At 48.6% G+C, this 16,946-nt stretch overlaps 1 protein-coding gene across 3 annotated transcripts in view; it reads left to right on the top strand.

Moving 5' to 3' along the window:
• PIGM (phosphatidylinositol glycan anchor biosynthesis class M) overlaps positions 1-16,475 on the top strand; it is a 141,871-nt gene extending 125,396 nt beyond the window's left edge. For 2 of the 3 annotated variants that reach the window (XM_069620471.1, XM_069620470.1), the window contains exon 6: positions 15,606-16,475. In XM_069620471.1, the coding sequence (XP_069476572.1) occupies positions 15,606-15,776 (171 nt within the window). In that variant the 3' untranslated portion in view covers positions 15,777-16,475. The remainder of the gene's footprint in view (positions 1-15,605) is intronic. The other variant, XM_069620472.1, reaches the window with a different exon arrangement.
• Positions 16,476-16,946: the final 471 nt, after the last annotated feature.

The following is a 16,946-nucleotide window of genomic DNA, read 5'->3' as shown; positions in this document are numbered from 1 at the left end:
GCTCTGCAGTACGTCAACCTCCGCCTTTTCGTCCTAGGGGACAGCAATGGAGGGGAGGTTCCTTTTGTTTCTACTCCTCTTTTGGTAAATCGAGAGGAGCTGCCACTAAAGGGGCCACCGTAAGAGTACCCGTGGTGGAAAACAGGGTACTTGGGGTGCCAAAGCCTCTCGGGCAGTTGCCTCTTTGCCCTCAGGCACTGCCGCAGCCACGTCTGCTCAGTCATGAGGCCATGTCCCATGGTTCGCCGGTTGGGGGCAGACTTGCGCAGCATCTTGGAGAATGGCGTGCCATTACTTCAGATGTGTGGGTTCTGGCTATCATAGCCCACGGCTACTGCCTTCCCTTCCTTCAGCGGCCTCATGACAATCCACCGGGGAAGCTGTCTTTCAAGCTTCCGGATCCGCTCCTTGCGCAGGAAATCCACCTGTAGCGGAGATGAACAATGGATGGTATTCCCCTTATTTTTTGATTCCAAAGAAAGACTGGGGATTGAGACCCATCATGGACTTGCGTTGGTTGAACAAGCTTCTCAGGAAAGACAAGTTCAAGATGGTCACTCTTTCTCAAGTCCTCCAGGCCCTTCAACTACAGGATTGGTTGGTGTCTCTGGACCTCAAGGATGCTTACTTTCATGTGCTGATTCATCCCAAGCACAGGAAGTACCTGAGGTTTGCGGCTGGTGACTCGCACTTTCAGTTTTGGGTCCTGCCGTTCGGATTGACCTCCACCCGAGGGTCTTCACCAAGCTGATGGTGGTTGTGGCAGCGTACCTCAGGAGAGGGGGGATTCATGTCTACCCCTACCTGGACAATTGGTTGATCAGGGGGCGTTCTCCCAAGCAAGCCCTGGTTTATCTGTCCGTCACCTGCCATTCCCTTCACAACCTGTGCTTCTCCCTAAATTTAAAGAAGTCGCATTTGACACCTTCCCAGCGGCTCCAATACATGAGAGCAGTGTTCGACACGTTCCTGGGGCAGTGTTCACCTCTCCAGGTGAGGGCTCATTACATTCTGCAGATGGTGGACAAGTTTCAACATGCCCAGAGTCTCCCAGCTTTCGAATTCTTAAGGTTGCTCGGCCTCATGGTATCCTGCATTTTTCTGATGCCAGAGGCCAGACTGCGGATGAGATCCGTGCAGTGGGCTCTCAAGATGCAGCGGTTGCAGTTTTCCGGCAGGATGTCGGATCCCGTTCAGATTCTGATCTCGGTTGCCCAGGATCTTCTATGGTGGGCTGACGGAGGAAATCTGATGAAGGGGCCACTGTTTTGGCAACCATGGCCGGAAGTGATGATCGTGACAGATGCCTCCCTCACAGGATGGGGCTCTCATGCCAGTTGACAGCCAGCGGCCGTTGGTCTCTGTCGGAGTCCAGACTCCACATCAGTCTGTTTAGAGCCGAGAGCCATCAGGCTGGCCCTGAAGGCTTTTCTGCCGTCTGTGCGGGGGAAGACTGTCCTGATTATGACGGACAACACAGTGGCCATGCATTACCTCAACAAAAAAGGGGGGGTAGGTCACTCCTGTTGTGCAGGGAGACGATGCAGCTCTGGTTCTGGGCCATCCAACAGAAAAACCTCGATCTCTGCAGTTCATCTGGCCGCAATCAAAAACGTGGCGGCGGACACTCTGAGTAGGCAGAGCTCAGTCTCTCACAAGTCAGAGTTGGCTCAGGAAGTCCTTTTGGAGATCTTTGCCCTTTGGGGAACCCCACAAGTGGATCTCTTCGCCACCAGTGTCAACCGGAAGTACGAGAGATTCTGCTCAAGGGAATTTCCTCCAACAGGCGCCTTAGGAGACACGTTCGTGGTGGATTGGTCATTCCCACTGCTGTACGTGTTTCTTCCAGTCCCTGTCATCCCTCAGGTATTGCGGAGGTTACGGAGGTTCGGTTCCCAAATGATCCTCATTGCTCCGGATTGGGCCAGGAGAGCGTGGTACCCGGACCTTCTCGACATGTCCATCTGCCCTTCACGCCGTCTTCCCTACCGAGACGATCTGCTCTCACGGGAGGGGGGGGTCAGGTTCTCCATCCAGAGGTCAGGTCTCTCAACCTTCATGCTTGGTATCTGAAAGGTTGAGATACAAGGATTGGGACCTCCCCGATGACGTGATGGAGGTGTTGCTTTCGACCAGGCGGCCAGCAACAAAATCCCTGTACCGTTGCCGTTGGCGAAAGTTCTGCGACTGGTGCAGGGGTCAGAATGTGGATCCTTTCCGGTGTTCCATTCCTATGATGTTGTCTTTTTTGCTTTCTTTAGCCCACAGGAGCCTTCAAGTGGGTACCATTAAGGGTTACCTGGCATCGCTGTCTATATTTAAGCGCTCGTCTGAAGAGTGTTCTTACTTTAAGATTCCTTTGATTTCACAGTTTCTGAAAGGACTGTCTAATGTGTTTCCATCGTCCCCTTTGTAGGTGCCGGGTTGGGATTTGAATTTGGTTTTAAAGTTCCTGATGGGAGCTCTGTTTAAGCCCATGCACTCTTGTCCGCTGAGACTGTTGTCTTTTAAAACTGTGTTTTTAGTTGTGGTTACTTCTGCATGCAGAGTGAATTGCAGGCACTTTCTGCCAAGCCACCCTTTACTGTTTTCCATAAGGACAGGGTTGTCCTGCGGGTGCGACCTTCTTTTCTTCCAAAGGTTGTGTCTGAATTTCATTTGAGCCAGAAGGTGGTTCTTCTGGCTTTTTTATCCTCCTCCTCATCCTGGTAAGGAAGAGGAGAGGCTCTATAGGTTGGATCCTAGGAGAGCTTTGAGCTTTTATCTTTCACGGATGTCCCGGGTCAGAGTGGATGATCAGCTCTTTGTAGGTTATGCTGGACACCGCTTGGGTCAGTCTGTTTTATCAAACAGACCTTGTCCGATGGATTGTTTTGACTATCACCGAATGCTACCGTTTGGCTAGGAAGGACCCTCTGGTAGGCTTACGGGCTCACTCTACTAGGGGTGTGGCTGCCTCCACTCCTCTACAAAGGGGTGTTCCTATTTGCAATATTTGTGAAGCAGCCACATGGGCCACTATTCCCTGGACTCCATCCATGGGCAGGATTTGGCCTTTGGTAAAACAGTCCTCTATTCAGCCATTTGATTGGGTACTCTAAATTTCACATTCTAAATTCTTTCCCTCCTCCTTAGTGTGGTACTGCTTTGGGAGTCTGTCATAGATGTGGAATACGTCGGAGGACACAATCCCTTCGAAGAACAAGTTACTTACCAATCTGGTAATGTTCTTTCGATGGGATGTTCCTCCGATGTATTCCACATCGCCCTCCTAGCCTGCCCCTCTGGAGAATTTCCTCTGTGAATACAGCTTCCATTCCTCAAGGCTGTAGGCTGTTATACTGGCAGGAGACTGGTGTCACACGTTCTGAGGAAAAGAAAACTAAACTGAGGCAACAGGCTCTGTGCGTCCTATATATAACATCCGGTGACGTCGACCATCGACGGAGGCCCTCGAGGGACATCGGATCGACGCAGGACGCCCTCTGCTGTAAAAGTTTCCGAAGTGCACAGCTGTGGGACACAACTGTCATAGATGTGTAATACGTCGGAGGAACATCCCATCGAAAGAACGTTACCAGTTTGGTAAGTAACTTGTTCTTCTTTATCCCCCCCCTCCTCCTCTCCGTAGTGGGCAACATAGCCAGGAAAAGCCTGTTCCACAGGACCCGGTAATGGCAGTGCTCGGATGCATTGAAAAATCCATGTTGCGTTTCGAAGGAAAGTTGGATAAACTGACTGAGAAGGTGGCCCAGCTGGAGACAAGGACTTCTTCCCTCGGGTTGAAGACCACTGAGTTGGATAAACAGTATGCACAAGTGTTCCCGTTGGTTCAGGTTCTCAGTCGGGAAATGGACTCAATGGTGAAGGGCTCCTAGACGACTGAGGCTAGGCTGGAGACTCTGGAGAATGCAGCGCTGGGTTCTCGGCTACATGTAATTGGTCTCCCAAGGGACACAGAGGGCGAGGACCCCACCTGCTTTATGTCCACTTGGCTTCTGGAACAGCTAAACCTGTGGTGGAAGACCCAATATATATCGACAGATGCTATAGGCTCAGTTCATCTGGGCCCAAATCGAACCTGACATCAGATGTGGGCTCTTCCATGTTGGTACGTCTGAGTGACCCCCATGATAGAGATGGGATCCGACAAGTGGCAGCAACTAAGAAAGTGCTGGAATATCAAGGCCACAGGATCCACCTGTTCCCAGACCTCTCTCTAGCCGCCGATAGGAAAATGAGGGCACTCAATGTTGTCAAGAAAGTCTTCCTTAAGCGAGGGGGGGGGGTTAACTGGGGCCTGCTCAACCCGGCGAAGCTCAGTTAGCTTGAAGGGGAAATAATACCTATTTTGGGACACAGAGGCAGCAGAGAAACTATTGGACATGGTTCCCCTCGGTGGGCCTCCGGACGGGAGCAGTAGGTGAGGGGTAGGGGGCCATTAGCGTGTTGTCGCTGTTCTGGGGCCCTGTTGTATCTGGGTTATTATCTATTGACTGTTTGTTTTCCAAGATGTTATAATCTCTAAAGTTTGCAGCATCAGCAGTGTTTTAAACCTCAAGGTCACTTGTCCTCTGGGGCCCCCTTGGAGGTCTGATTGTGCTCTTAAGTTCTTGTTCCCAAAGTATTGTGGGCGCCACTTGTTCTGAGCTGTCGGACAAAGGGATTCAACCACCTGAAGTTCTCCCCTCCTATATGGAACGTGGACAGACAAGGCCCCATGACACACATTGTGATTTTTCTGTGCGCTTGTACGTCTTTGGTGCTACCTACTCTGTAATGTGTACTGCTTGTGCCTACAAGGTTAAAAAAAACAAACATTAAAAATCTGACCACCCCCAATTCAGCGTATAAGGCGCTACCAGGGGTATCTGCAGGGAGACCTGCTATTTGGCACAGGAATTTATTTTGCAACCCCTCCAGAACATGACAATGTTCATTAAGGAAATTGGTTTATAACTGTAGGGGGCTTGCGGTCCAAAGACTACTTGTCCAAGTTGATGGCATAATGCCTTTCTTAACAGCTCCATTAAACATAAAAAAGTCGTGCCCTTCAAAAAAGCTCCTATTGTTTCTCAAAATTCTTTTTTGTTGTCTTTTGTCAATTTTTATATGGCATTTTGCAACTGTAACTCTGACCAGTAGTGTACACACCACTCATTAAATCATGGTTCAATTTTCTTTTCGAGATTCTAAATTCTGCATCGAGCCATGGGACATCCCTTCTATAACCTGGATTTCCTGAACCTGGGGACGCTGTTTGCCAATAGCTCTGTCCATGATAGTTTCTCCCAAAGACTCAAACAACCCAACACTTTCCTTTCTGGCCTCTGAACTGTTTTACCGTTTTTAGAGAATATCTTAATATCTTGTGAATTAGTAATTCTTTCCAATGCCTCCTTGTCGAGCTTAGGCATTGCCAACTAGCACCTGTGGCTGTCCGGCATCTTCTTCATGGTGCCACTCTTTGTTCAATCAGAAATGCAAAAAACATTTCATAACATTCCTGATGAAAAAACAATACACAATACAGTAATTAATGGCTGTGTAACTGTTTTGCTGACCTTGCATGCTTTAGAATGCACCATTTGCCATTAAAGATCCCAGAAAATCCATGTGCAGAATCCCAAAGTACACCCGAAAAATCAGTGCCCCATTTGTGACCAATTTTACAGTCCAAACATTTGCACTAAATATCTTTAAAATATTTTGGTCGAGAACCAGAAACCCCTGGTAATGTTTACTTAGTCCTAGTATATATTTGAACAACTTGACTTGTCCTATGTGTCTAGAAATGTCCTAGTGACCACTCAACTTCCACAACATTTCCTGTAAACAACCACTTAATGTCACATAGTTTTATGCCTTGCTTTTTCCAAAATGGCGGCCAGTAGAGGAGGACGTGCCGAAGTGTCTCTCCCCGCCGGGCTGCATCATCTAGAACTGCAAAAAAGCATTTCAGGCAAGTCTGAGCCCAAGATAAACATGCAGAAACACTGTGCAGCAGCTCGAGAAGCCAAAGGAAGGGTCTGCAGGAAAACCGGCGGGCCAAGGAAGCAAGTTGAAGCGCCCATACACCCCGCAGGGAGACCAGAAGACCTTACGTCCCATCAGAGGGACAGGGACACGAAGCCGAGTGGAGGCAAGCTGACCCCTCCAATCACAATAGCACACTCCCCGGGACCGTCCACCAGATCTACAGGGCGCTGGGAGCTCTGAGGCGGGCAGCTACACCGAGACCCCTCCATGCGAGTCTACGCCCAGAGCCTCTACCACGCAAGCAAAGCAGCGGCACAGCCAGCCACGCAAGAAGACCGGGTCCACTGGCTCGCATGCCTGCCTGGAGCCATACTCAGTCATATGCTCCCTGGCTGAAGACGAAAGGAGGGGAAAGCGAATGGAGAGTGGGCTCCCTGTGTGTCCCTCACGTGAAGAGCCTGCCTGTCTCCCTGCGTGAGCACCGTCGAGCCACACGCCCAACATCTGCTGGGACGGGTGACCTCAGCTGAGCCCACTGCCTGAGACTGTCGCTCCCTCTCCCGTTCCAGAGCGGGCGCGCACTGCAGTGGCTGAAGGCCTGGGCCAGCTGGAGCGGAGATGGGCGGGAGGGGGCATTGAACGGGGTCCTGCACCATCTATCGTGCTCCGGTATTGTGGACGTCGCTGTCAGCCACAATAGAGATTTACACAACAAGCGCTGGAGAGCTGAAGTTGAACTGCTGCTCACCTCATACACGCAAGAGGGACTCTCCCACAACATGTCCTGCAATCTGCTGGCTGCTGCCAGGGTCGTGAAGGCAGAACGGTGAGTGAGGCGCTCACCCCCCCCCCGCGACTCCCCCCTCACTTTGCGCACAGACCTTGGAGCTCCTACACTATCCTTCGAGCCTGTGGCCCTGGCACTTTGCGGGCCCGCATCTAAGCTACTTTTATTCCCTGGCTGGTCATGGAGTGACAAATGAACCCCTGGGGTGCGCGCTGCGTGGGGTGCCTGTGCATTTGTTGCCGGTGTGCAACTGTAAACACATTAGAACCGGCACTAGGAGACTCACTCATGACGGCCACAACTGCCTAGTATAAACTAGCTTGGTCCCCTCCCTTGGTGCAGCAGGCACGCAGTCAGAGTGCCCGTTGCACACTACGGGACACGCAGACCCTCATCTTGGGAAGTGGTGGGCATTCGGCAGCCCGGTGATGATCCAGTGCTTGGTCCGGGGTCCCGTGGGGTTTCGGGGGCGGCTTTGCTCCTGATTGCGGATCTGAGGAGATCTGGTGCAGCGCGGACGGGGCGTCCCTGGAGGGAGCTCTGGTCCTGAAGATCTTTGCCTGCAGCGTTCGTTCGGGAGTGGCCCAGGGGTGCCGTTCCACGCCCCCCACCTTCCCAGGCCCCCGAGTGCCACACTTATACAGGCAGCGGGGGAGTAGGTGCCGCTCTCCCCCGTGCCTGGGCATCCAAGATCGGGCCCCCCTGTGCCCGGCAAGGAAGGAAGACAGCAGCTTGCCTGTGGCGTAGCCTGGATTGCAGGAGGCGGCCTAACGCCAACGTAGCGGAGGGTGCTGCCTCGGCCACAGCTCCTCCATAACCCTGTGGACTGGTCGGATTTATCTTCTGGTGTACTTGCCTTAATGAATTGCGGTCTACCTGGCATAACAAGCGAACCCCAACAAGAAACAGACAGCGGCACCACCAAACCCCATTGAATCCAGCCGCAAGGTGAGGACGGTGGATGGGTCGGGGGGAGCCATAAACAGTAGTCAAAGTGGAATGCAAATCTGGTGAAGCCCCCTCAGAGACTTGGCAGTAGCTGAGAAGAAGGCAAGGAACCGCCCTCCCCCTGCTGACATCTCGCTCCCCTGCATATTAGCCTAAAACGACACGCAAGTGAGAGGAGGGGCGCATGAATCCTCTGGGACAGAGCCAGGATGGGCAAACATAATTACCTCCCCCTAACCAAGACCAGCTATCTTCCCTGTGGGCGCGGGGAGGACCATTGCCCCCCGGAGACGCCGGGGGTGGCCGGAGCTGCGTTGCCTCTGTAGCGTATCTATCCCAAGGGGGGTAAACGCATTCACAGCAACTCGCCCCCAGGAGTGAAACCATAGACCCCCACCGAGGTTTACACCCACAAGGTCCCAGGTGGGCAAAACAACATTGGCCCCGGAGGAGAATACACCTTAGAGGGTAACCCTGCTGTTCACGTGTGGAACTGACCACTCCCAGCAGAACAACTCAGATGCCAGGGACTAAAGCGAGACCCGGATATTCAAAAACGAGAACACCGGCCAAAACCCAAGTAGGCCATCTTGAAAAGTGCTGGAGACAGAGGCGACTAACAGACAGCAAATCACCACCCCCCCCCCCTGGAATGACCTGACCATTCAGTAGCACCACCACTACACACCATGGCGTCAGACAAGGAGGAACTCCTGAATTGTTTGAAGCGGATGGAAGCCAGACTCGCAAACACATTTCACAAGCAGATGGAACAGATGAAGGAGGAATTGAAATCTTCTCTTCAGGAATTGAGCAGAGAAATGCCGGATCTCGGCGGAAGAATAGATATCGTCGAGAGTGGTCTGTCAAATGTAGCAGTAGAATCTAGCCAGAACACCGTCCTACTAGACCAGCTAGCTAACGCAACAACCAATCTGGAACTACAGGCGGAAGACCTTGAGAACCGCTCAAGGAGGTCTAACATTAGGGACAAAGGCCTGGCCGAAACGATCCAGGACAAAGACATCAAAGACACTATGCAACAGTGTTTTTAGCAGCATGTTCCCGGACACGCGGCTAGATCAAATTGGGTTTGACCAGATACACAGAGTTGGCCCAAAACGGAACGACCTCGGAGCAAGACCGAGAGATGTCCTGATAGCAGTAACATCATACTGCCTGAAAGAAGACATCCTGAGAGCAACAAGGTCTTATAACGATCTCACAATCAACGGCTCTTGCATTCAATTATACCAAGACCTAGCGTTGGTCACCCTCCACAAGAGAAGATTGATGCAGCCAATTACAAAGGCACTCCACGCAGGGCAAATACAATACAGGTGGACGCATCCGTTTGGCTTATCCTTTACATGGAAGGGCAAGCAGAAAAAAATCAACACCTGTGAGGAGGACTGCTCAATCCTACAGCTGGAGGAAGACCAAGATCGCCCGGATGACCGCCCACGATGCAACCCTCCTGGCTCAGCGAGTAAACCTTGGGAATGGTCAACTGAACGAGGGTGGACGTCACGCAAAGCAGAAAAGACCAAGGTTCTGCAACAGACACAGGAATGACTGACGGTGGAAGAGCAGCAGGACAAGCAACCAACGAGAGAGTTAATAACCTCAGAACTATGGTCGCGGACGACTATATACAGAGGTATACGAAATCCACACGGAGGAAGAACAACACACCTTGGAAGCTACATCAGGATAAGGTTAGATCCTGGCAGTTCAAAGACTGGGAGCAAGTTAAGGCCTGACACCCAGTGAGGAGAGAAGAGGGGATTCCTTCGAATCTGGGCCACAAGTATTCTCAGTTAAGGGGTGGGTGGGAAGGGGAATGGTGGGAGGGTTGGAGGAAGGGGGAAATTACCAAGAGCCATAGCGATAGAACGGGCTAGAGGTCCAAGAGACGGAGGAAGAATCAGTTTGGGGACAAAGAAGAACCGGGTACAATTAGCAGGGTGGGAATCGGGCACAGTAGGGCAAATCACGGTGCAATGGCAGAGGTGAATATAATATCAATTAATGTCCTTGGGTTGAACTCTCCAGCGAAGCGTAAGGCGATCCTGGGCAGATTAGAAACAATGCATGCCTGGATAGCGCTCCTGCAGGAGAGACATCTCCTGCAGAAAGACAAAAAGCAGATGCGTAGAAGGTCCTAACACAATTCTTCTCCTCCAGTGGGAAAAAAGACAAAAAAGGGTTGCCATCCTCTGTTGTCGCGATCTGGAGTTCCAGAAACGGCAGATGATAAAAGATGAGGAGGGCAGATATGTGGGGGTCAAAGGCACAATCGGAGGTCAGATGTACACGATTTTGGCGGTATATCTACCCAATGAAAAACAAGACCAATACATAGTGAAACTGCTCCAGAAAGTGGGAGGGTGGTGCGAAGGCCAGATAATCATGGGGGGAGACTTCAACTGTGTAATGGATCCAATGTTCGACAAGACGCTCCCCCTGACAGCAGCGGACCAGAGGAATAGACAGGCTCTAGGTAAACTATTCTGTGATTTAGAGGTGATTGAAACGTGGCGTTTCTTTAAAGAAGAAAATGGAGAATATACGCATTCCTCAGCAGCGCATGGTGGCTACTCGAGAATAGACATGATATTGGTCTCCTCCACTCTGATCCCTAGCGTCACAAATATTGAGATAGGGGTGCAGTACCTATCAGACCACGCCCCTGTGACCATCACAATAGAAAAAGCAAAGAGCAGCAATAGGCCGCGGCCACAATGGAGACTAAAAGCAATCCTAAAAGATATAGCCCTCAGTGCGCATAAAGAAAACACCATTAACAACTATTACAGGGAGAACGATAACGGGGAAGTCGATTGGAGAGTAGTATGGGATGTGGGGAAGGCAGTAGTCAGAGGGGAGTTTATTGCCCAGGGCGCACAATACTATAGGGAGAGAGCTCTCATAACACGTAAACTAGAGGAAGACCTGAAGGAGGCAGAAAAGCTACATAAGACACGCCAGACCCCAAAGACACTGCGTGAGCTCAGGAGGATTAGAGCCAAAATAGAGAACCACACAGCAGATAAAGCGGCACAGGCACTATTAAAAACCAAACAATCATACTACACATATGGAGGGAAAGCAAACAAATTCCTAGCGGCCAAACTACGCAAACAAAAAACACGCAACAACATCACAGGACTGAAAGATAATATGGGGGAGCTACACACGAGGGACAAGGAAAAGCCAAAATTAATGGTCCAATTTCATGAGGGATTGCTATCCGGCGAATCTCTAGATAAGACGAAACAGACAACCTATATGTCCTCTATCCACATGCCACAGATCACGGAACAAGATAAAATTAAACTAGAAGGTCCGATTACGACCGAAGAAGTTAGCGATGCAATGACGACCTTTCCACTGGGGAAAACCCCAGGTCCAGATGGATTGGGAAATTGCTACTATAAATCATTCCACACACAGCTGATAACCCCCCTCACCCGACTATTCAACGTAATCGGAGAAGTAGGGGCAGTTTCACAGGATATGGGTAAATCAGCTACGATACTATCCTTAAAACCAGAACGAGACCCATCTGACAGCGCCAGCTACCAACCCATTGCCCTTCTCAACACAGATGCAAAATTATACGCTAAAATATTAGCGAACCGTCTAGCGGCCGTCCTGCCCGGAATAATACATGGAGACCAAGCAGGCTTCATCAATGCGAGACGCACACAAGACAACATCAGGCGGGCGATTAATGTTAGTGAATGGGGCACAAGAAAGAATCAAAAACTCTCAATAGCGGCCCTAGACGCTAGGCGTGCGTTTGACAGTCTAAACTGGGAATGTTTAAGGCTGGTGCTGGAAGGATTCAGGTGTGGACCAACTTTTACTAAAATGGTATTGGCAAACTATCAGCTACCGTCCACAAACTTCCTTGTTAATGGCCATACCTCGCTGCAAATTGATATCAGAAGAGGCACTTGTCAGGGATGCCCCCTTTCACCATTGGTCTTCGCAATGGCAATGGAACCCTTTGCAATCCACATCAGAGAAGACCCAAACATCAAGGGGGTGATCAGTGGGGAAACTCATAAGGTCGCACTCTACGCAGATGACATCATGCTCTATATGTCTGATACCAAGAACACCCTACAAAGGATAATAGCAGAACTGCAGAGATTTGCAGAGGCCTCAGGATTCACAATACATTATACAAAATCTAAGGCATTAAACATCACAGAGAAGAAGGAGGAGATAAAACCCTTGGAGCCCCTCTACCCCCTGCAATGGGAAAAACAATCTCTGAGCTATTTAGGAGTACACATCACCAAAACTCTGGGAAATCTCTTCAAAAGCAAATATAGTGCTGCTCTGGAAACGCCTGAAGGAGCACCTGAAGAGATGGGACTCCCAGGAACTCTCCTGGTTTGCGAGAATAGCAACCACAAAAATGACACTACTTCCCAGACTCCTGTATGTAGTGAGCTCAATTCCGCTAGACATTCCACCAAGGCTTATTACAGAACTACAAGGGGCAATCTTGAAATTTTTATGGCACAACAAGAAGCCTCGATTCCAGCGGCGAATCATGATACATCCGACGCTACTTGGGAGGCTGGCAGTCCGGACATAGAGAGGTACATATTAGCGGCACACCTGACACCAATACTAAAGTTGGCAATCCCTAGGTCCACACCTGGCTGGTGTAAGCTGGAACAAGCAGCTACAACAACACCGTTAATAAACCTACCATTGAAACCTGAAACCCGAGAAAATTGAGGAGCACTACTCGAAACCACCAGGCAAACCCTACGGGGCTGGGACCAAGCCGCCCGCAGGAGCAAGATTCATAAGGGTATGGGCCCACTCTCACCAATAGCATATAATGCAGACTTCTCCCCTGGACTGGACCCAAAGTTTTGGGAGGGATGGAGTGAAGCCGAAACCTTGACGCTCCAAGACGTATATCAGGAAAACACCCCTATGTCATTCGAGGCATGAAAGCAGAAATTCAGAATCGGAGAACACCGGTACAAATATCTGCAATTGCGCCATTGGCTCTCCCATCCAGAGACAAAGAAAGCAGGGTTGCGAACACCGCTGGGCCTATAACTTACCATACAAGAGGGCTCCACTAAGAAAGGTATCACTCGTCTATATCGTCTACTGGACAAGTCACAAACATCAGACCCACTGCAATATAAGAAAGACTGGGAAAAAGACATAGGGGAAGAGATCTTGGAAGAGGAATGGAGCCAAATATGGACTAGAGCGCATAAACTAAATCGGCATTTATCAAAGAATCCGCGTACAAAATCTGCTACCGGTGGTACCTTGCCCCTAATCGCCTACACAAAATGAATCCGGCATACCCCCCAATGTGCTGGTGTCAATGCGGTAATAGAGGGGATATGTTCCACATGTGGTGGACGTGCCCGAAAGTGATCATCTTTTGGAAAGAAATTTTGGGGCTCATCAAGGACATAACGGGGTCCGATCTGCCATGGTCCCCGAAAGTAATTCTGCTGGGCGCAGTGTCAGAGGGTAAATATGTTGCATCAGGAAACAAGGCAACTCTGATTACACACCTGCTGGCGGCAGCTAGAATGACAATTGCCCAACGTTGATAAACGATTGAAGGGCCCACCACCCCCTGGTGGTGGGTCAAGGTATGGTGGGTCATGGCGATGGAAAACATTTGTGCTACTAAAGCTGGGAAATACCTGAAGTTCCTGGTAATATGGGATCCACTCCAGGACTACGTAGGAGAGAGCGAAGCCTGTTTCTTCAAACTGAACCTGCTCAAGACGATACATGTTCGATAAGAGTCAAGGAGCGCCCATGTCCCAAAACCGGGCTCAATGAAGGAGCGGGAACTTGATTGAAGACTCTTGGTTAAAACTGGGGGAATGGTGGGAGGATTTAAGGGATGGGGGAGTTAATTTTGAAAATGGAAGATCGGATTGATACTTTGTTAAAGATGTAAATTGAACTATTGAAAAATAAAATCGTTTAAAAAAAAAAAAAGGTTATATGGCTTGCAAATTTCCTTTACTGGAATAATACATGGTATAGATGGCTATTCAATTCTACAGATTAAAATGTTCTATAGCAGTCTTAACTTTATTACATTTCTAATTTGTGTTGCGATCATTTGTCTGGAAACTAGTGCCGATATAAATCGGTCAAAAAATTGATGTTGCTCAACATTTCTTTTGAGATGCAGATGTTGCTCATAGCGCACAAAAGGTTGGGGAACCCTGATTTAGGGCCTTTGGAAATAACTAATAGACCCAAGTGCACGGTGCTGGAAGGTACATTGTACACCTTTTACATGTTGCAGAAAAGTTGCAACATTGGAAAAGACTAAGGGAAACAAAGTCTCCCAGTACTAACTGTCTTAAGGGCATGTCAATTTCCCCATAAGAAGTGGGCAAAAAAGCCCAGAGGAGTGCAGCAGAAGGATGGGCTCCCCTGGTAAAGTCAGACTATGGTGTTAAACATCAGCACAAAGTTGGGGCGTACACAACTGGAGGGAAAATTACACATGAAAGGAAATATTTCCTAACACCCGTTCACTCCGAAAGAAATCACTAATATGCAAGGAATAAAGAGGACTTTTGTCAGTTTTGGAGTCGGGCAGTAGATTGGACTTTCGGTGGGGTTTGATGCAGTGTTATCTAGAGTGAAGGATACCACCCCACCTTCTCCCACCTTACGTCTGCCTCTTCATTAGTGAATGAGGTTGAAGAGGAAAATGAGGATGATCACTCCCTTTGACACGTCTTGGTAGGTGACAATCTCTGGCAGATTATCCTTGCACTCTTCTTTACTTATGGTTGAGAAATGCTAGTGTGCAGATATCGTAGACCTGCGTTTCCTGTGGTGTTTTGGCTCCAAATGCTTTCTTAATTAAGGCTTTGTCCCAGATTCCATTTTACCAGTACAAGGTACTGCTTTAAAAGCTATAGGCCTGCTAGCATATACAGACACAAAATAAAGCCCTAATGGGGCCTTTCCCCTCTTAGCTGCTGCACACATCCATTCTGCACTACCGCATCCATAATTAATGCTGGGTCTGATCCTTGGACAACACGTAGGACTGCCACAAGTGGGGAGACCATGCTGCAGCACCTGGAATAAAGATGCTAAATCTGAATGCTGACTGCAGAAGGGGTGCCCACACTACTGGTAGTCAGTGCACATCCGCACAATGTTATTTCCTAAGCATGCATTGGTCAGTCAGCCCACTCCTTTCACAGGCCTTTACTTCTATACACTGCACTAGCAGTGCCCTAATTTGCCTCCTGGACCATGCCATATTTGATATTAGCACACACCTCTGTGGCCATGCCACCTCCTCTGCTACTGGTCCCAGTGAGGTACAAACCTTGTAGGGGGGAGATCATTCCTAGGCCCCACATAGGATGTTCACCTACTGGTAGGCGATATAGAAAAAACACTGTCTTCAGTGGTTATAGTGTTCAATGGCATGGGCATTATTCTTTAGGTAAAAAGAGAAAACTGAAGGAACATGCCCAAGGTGTGAATGCCAAAAGATACAGATATCCTTCAATAATTAAGGGGACGAGGAAGAGGGAACAAGTCTAGAACCAAGAGTTCCTTGGTTTCTGCAATGGAAAGATCTGATTGCCTGCTGCACATAGAACCCCAGCATATTCTAGATGTACTGCATAATGAAATCAACCCACGGGTTTGGCGCGCAATATAAGCAAAAAAAATAAACTAAACACAAATCTGAGAGAAACATATTACTATTATATCCGTTGCCTGATGCTGATTAAGTAGGACTTGCTGATATACGTATATTACAAAATATTTATTTTGTTTCTTGTCATGAAAAGAACATCTCTAATTTGTGATCAAACTGACTGTTGTTTTTTTCTAGGCACTTTGGCTGGCTCCTGCTTACTTTTTGGAATTTGAAGGGCGGAATACATTTGTCCTAATCTGGCTGGCTGGTCTTCTGTTCCTGTTTATCAATTGTTTTATTTTAGTTCAAATGATTACTTACTACCAGCCACGGGTAGACACTATGAAGAAACCTAAGCTGCAGTAGACTCTCTCAACTAGTGTATTTGGCCTGTCTTTCTTCCTAGGCATGCTTACATTTTTGGGCATTTGGGAGTGAGTGTTTTCTATGAAGCCGATTCGTGTTGGGAGGATATTCGATTACAATGTACCTGAGCTCAGTGGGACTTTGAGCCTTTTGTATGTCTTCAACTCACATAGTCTGATTTTCTGATAAACACAGAGGGCATTCTAAAGCTGATAGATTCTTTTGGCTTTTGTTATATTGACCTATGTAGGATATATGTGACCTTTAGGCCTTTGCTAGAAACTGCTTCCTTTACCCATAACTGTTGTCACTTTTTATAAGAGCCAAGACAAATGTTACTTCTACTTAATGTAGCTTCATGATTATAGTTTAAAAATAGTGCATGATTGTTTATTATGCTTACAATGATCAGTTAAATTGATCATTCCCATACCATACGATAGGATACAGAGGTTTGTGGTGTATGGCAAGCCTAGTGGTTTGTTATAACTTCAATTTAGACAGTGGGGCTCATGCTTCTGCCATTGAAAAACAAACATTCTTCCTTGCTCTATTGTCCCATCTGCCCTGCCTTTACACACCATCTTGATTCTTATTTTTCATTGCTGTATTTTGTTTTTATGTGTAAGATTGTATTATATTTTCCATGCATTATAAGGGTGAGTTCTTCAACAATAAAAAATTATTACAGTTAGCGTATTCACATTATTATTGTATTTATTGAGACAGACCTAGCTTCGAGAAGCAACAGAGCACTTTATAGAGGTATGCAACAATACAGATGCATAACGGGGCGCTTTACAGAGGTACACAACAATACAGATACATAACTGAGTGCTTTTCAGAGGTAACAACAGAACTGATATACAGTGGGGGTGGGATACAGAGGGGTACAGAGGAGGGGTACAGCTGTACCGGGTGGCGGGGAGGAGATGCCGGGCAGCGTCTAGCGAGTCAGGTGGCGCGAGGGATGTTGTGATGGTTTAGGTGTTGAGGTGTAGTTCTGATGAGGTATCCCCAAAGACCACTTAACATTAAAAGCTCACCATGATTCCTACACCCTGAAACCTGAACTGTACTCCCTCCTCCTCACTGACCCCTTCCTAACCTCCTGTCACAACTGACCCACTCCCTTTGAAGAGAACTCACTCATCCTTGTTTTCCTCTTCT

The sequence above is a fragment of the Ambystoma mexicanum genome, chromosome 5q (genome assembly GCF_040938575.1).
Source record: "Ambystoma mexicanum isolate Mex_15411 chromosome 5q, UKY_AmexF1_1, whole genome shotgun sequence".
Taxonomy (NCBI): Eukaryota; Metazoa; Chordata; class Amphibia; order Caudata; family Ambystomatidae; genus Ambystoma; species Ambystoma mexicanum.
The sequence above is the reverse complement of the archived record's forward strand: the minus strand, read 5'-3'. Positions and strand labels throughout refer to the sequence as shown.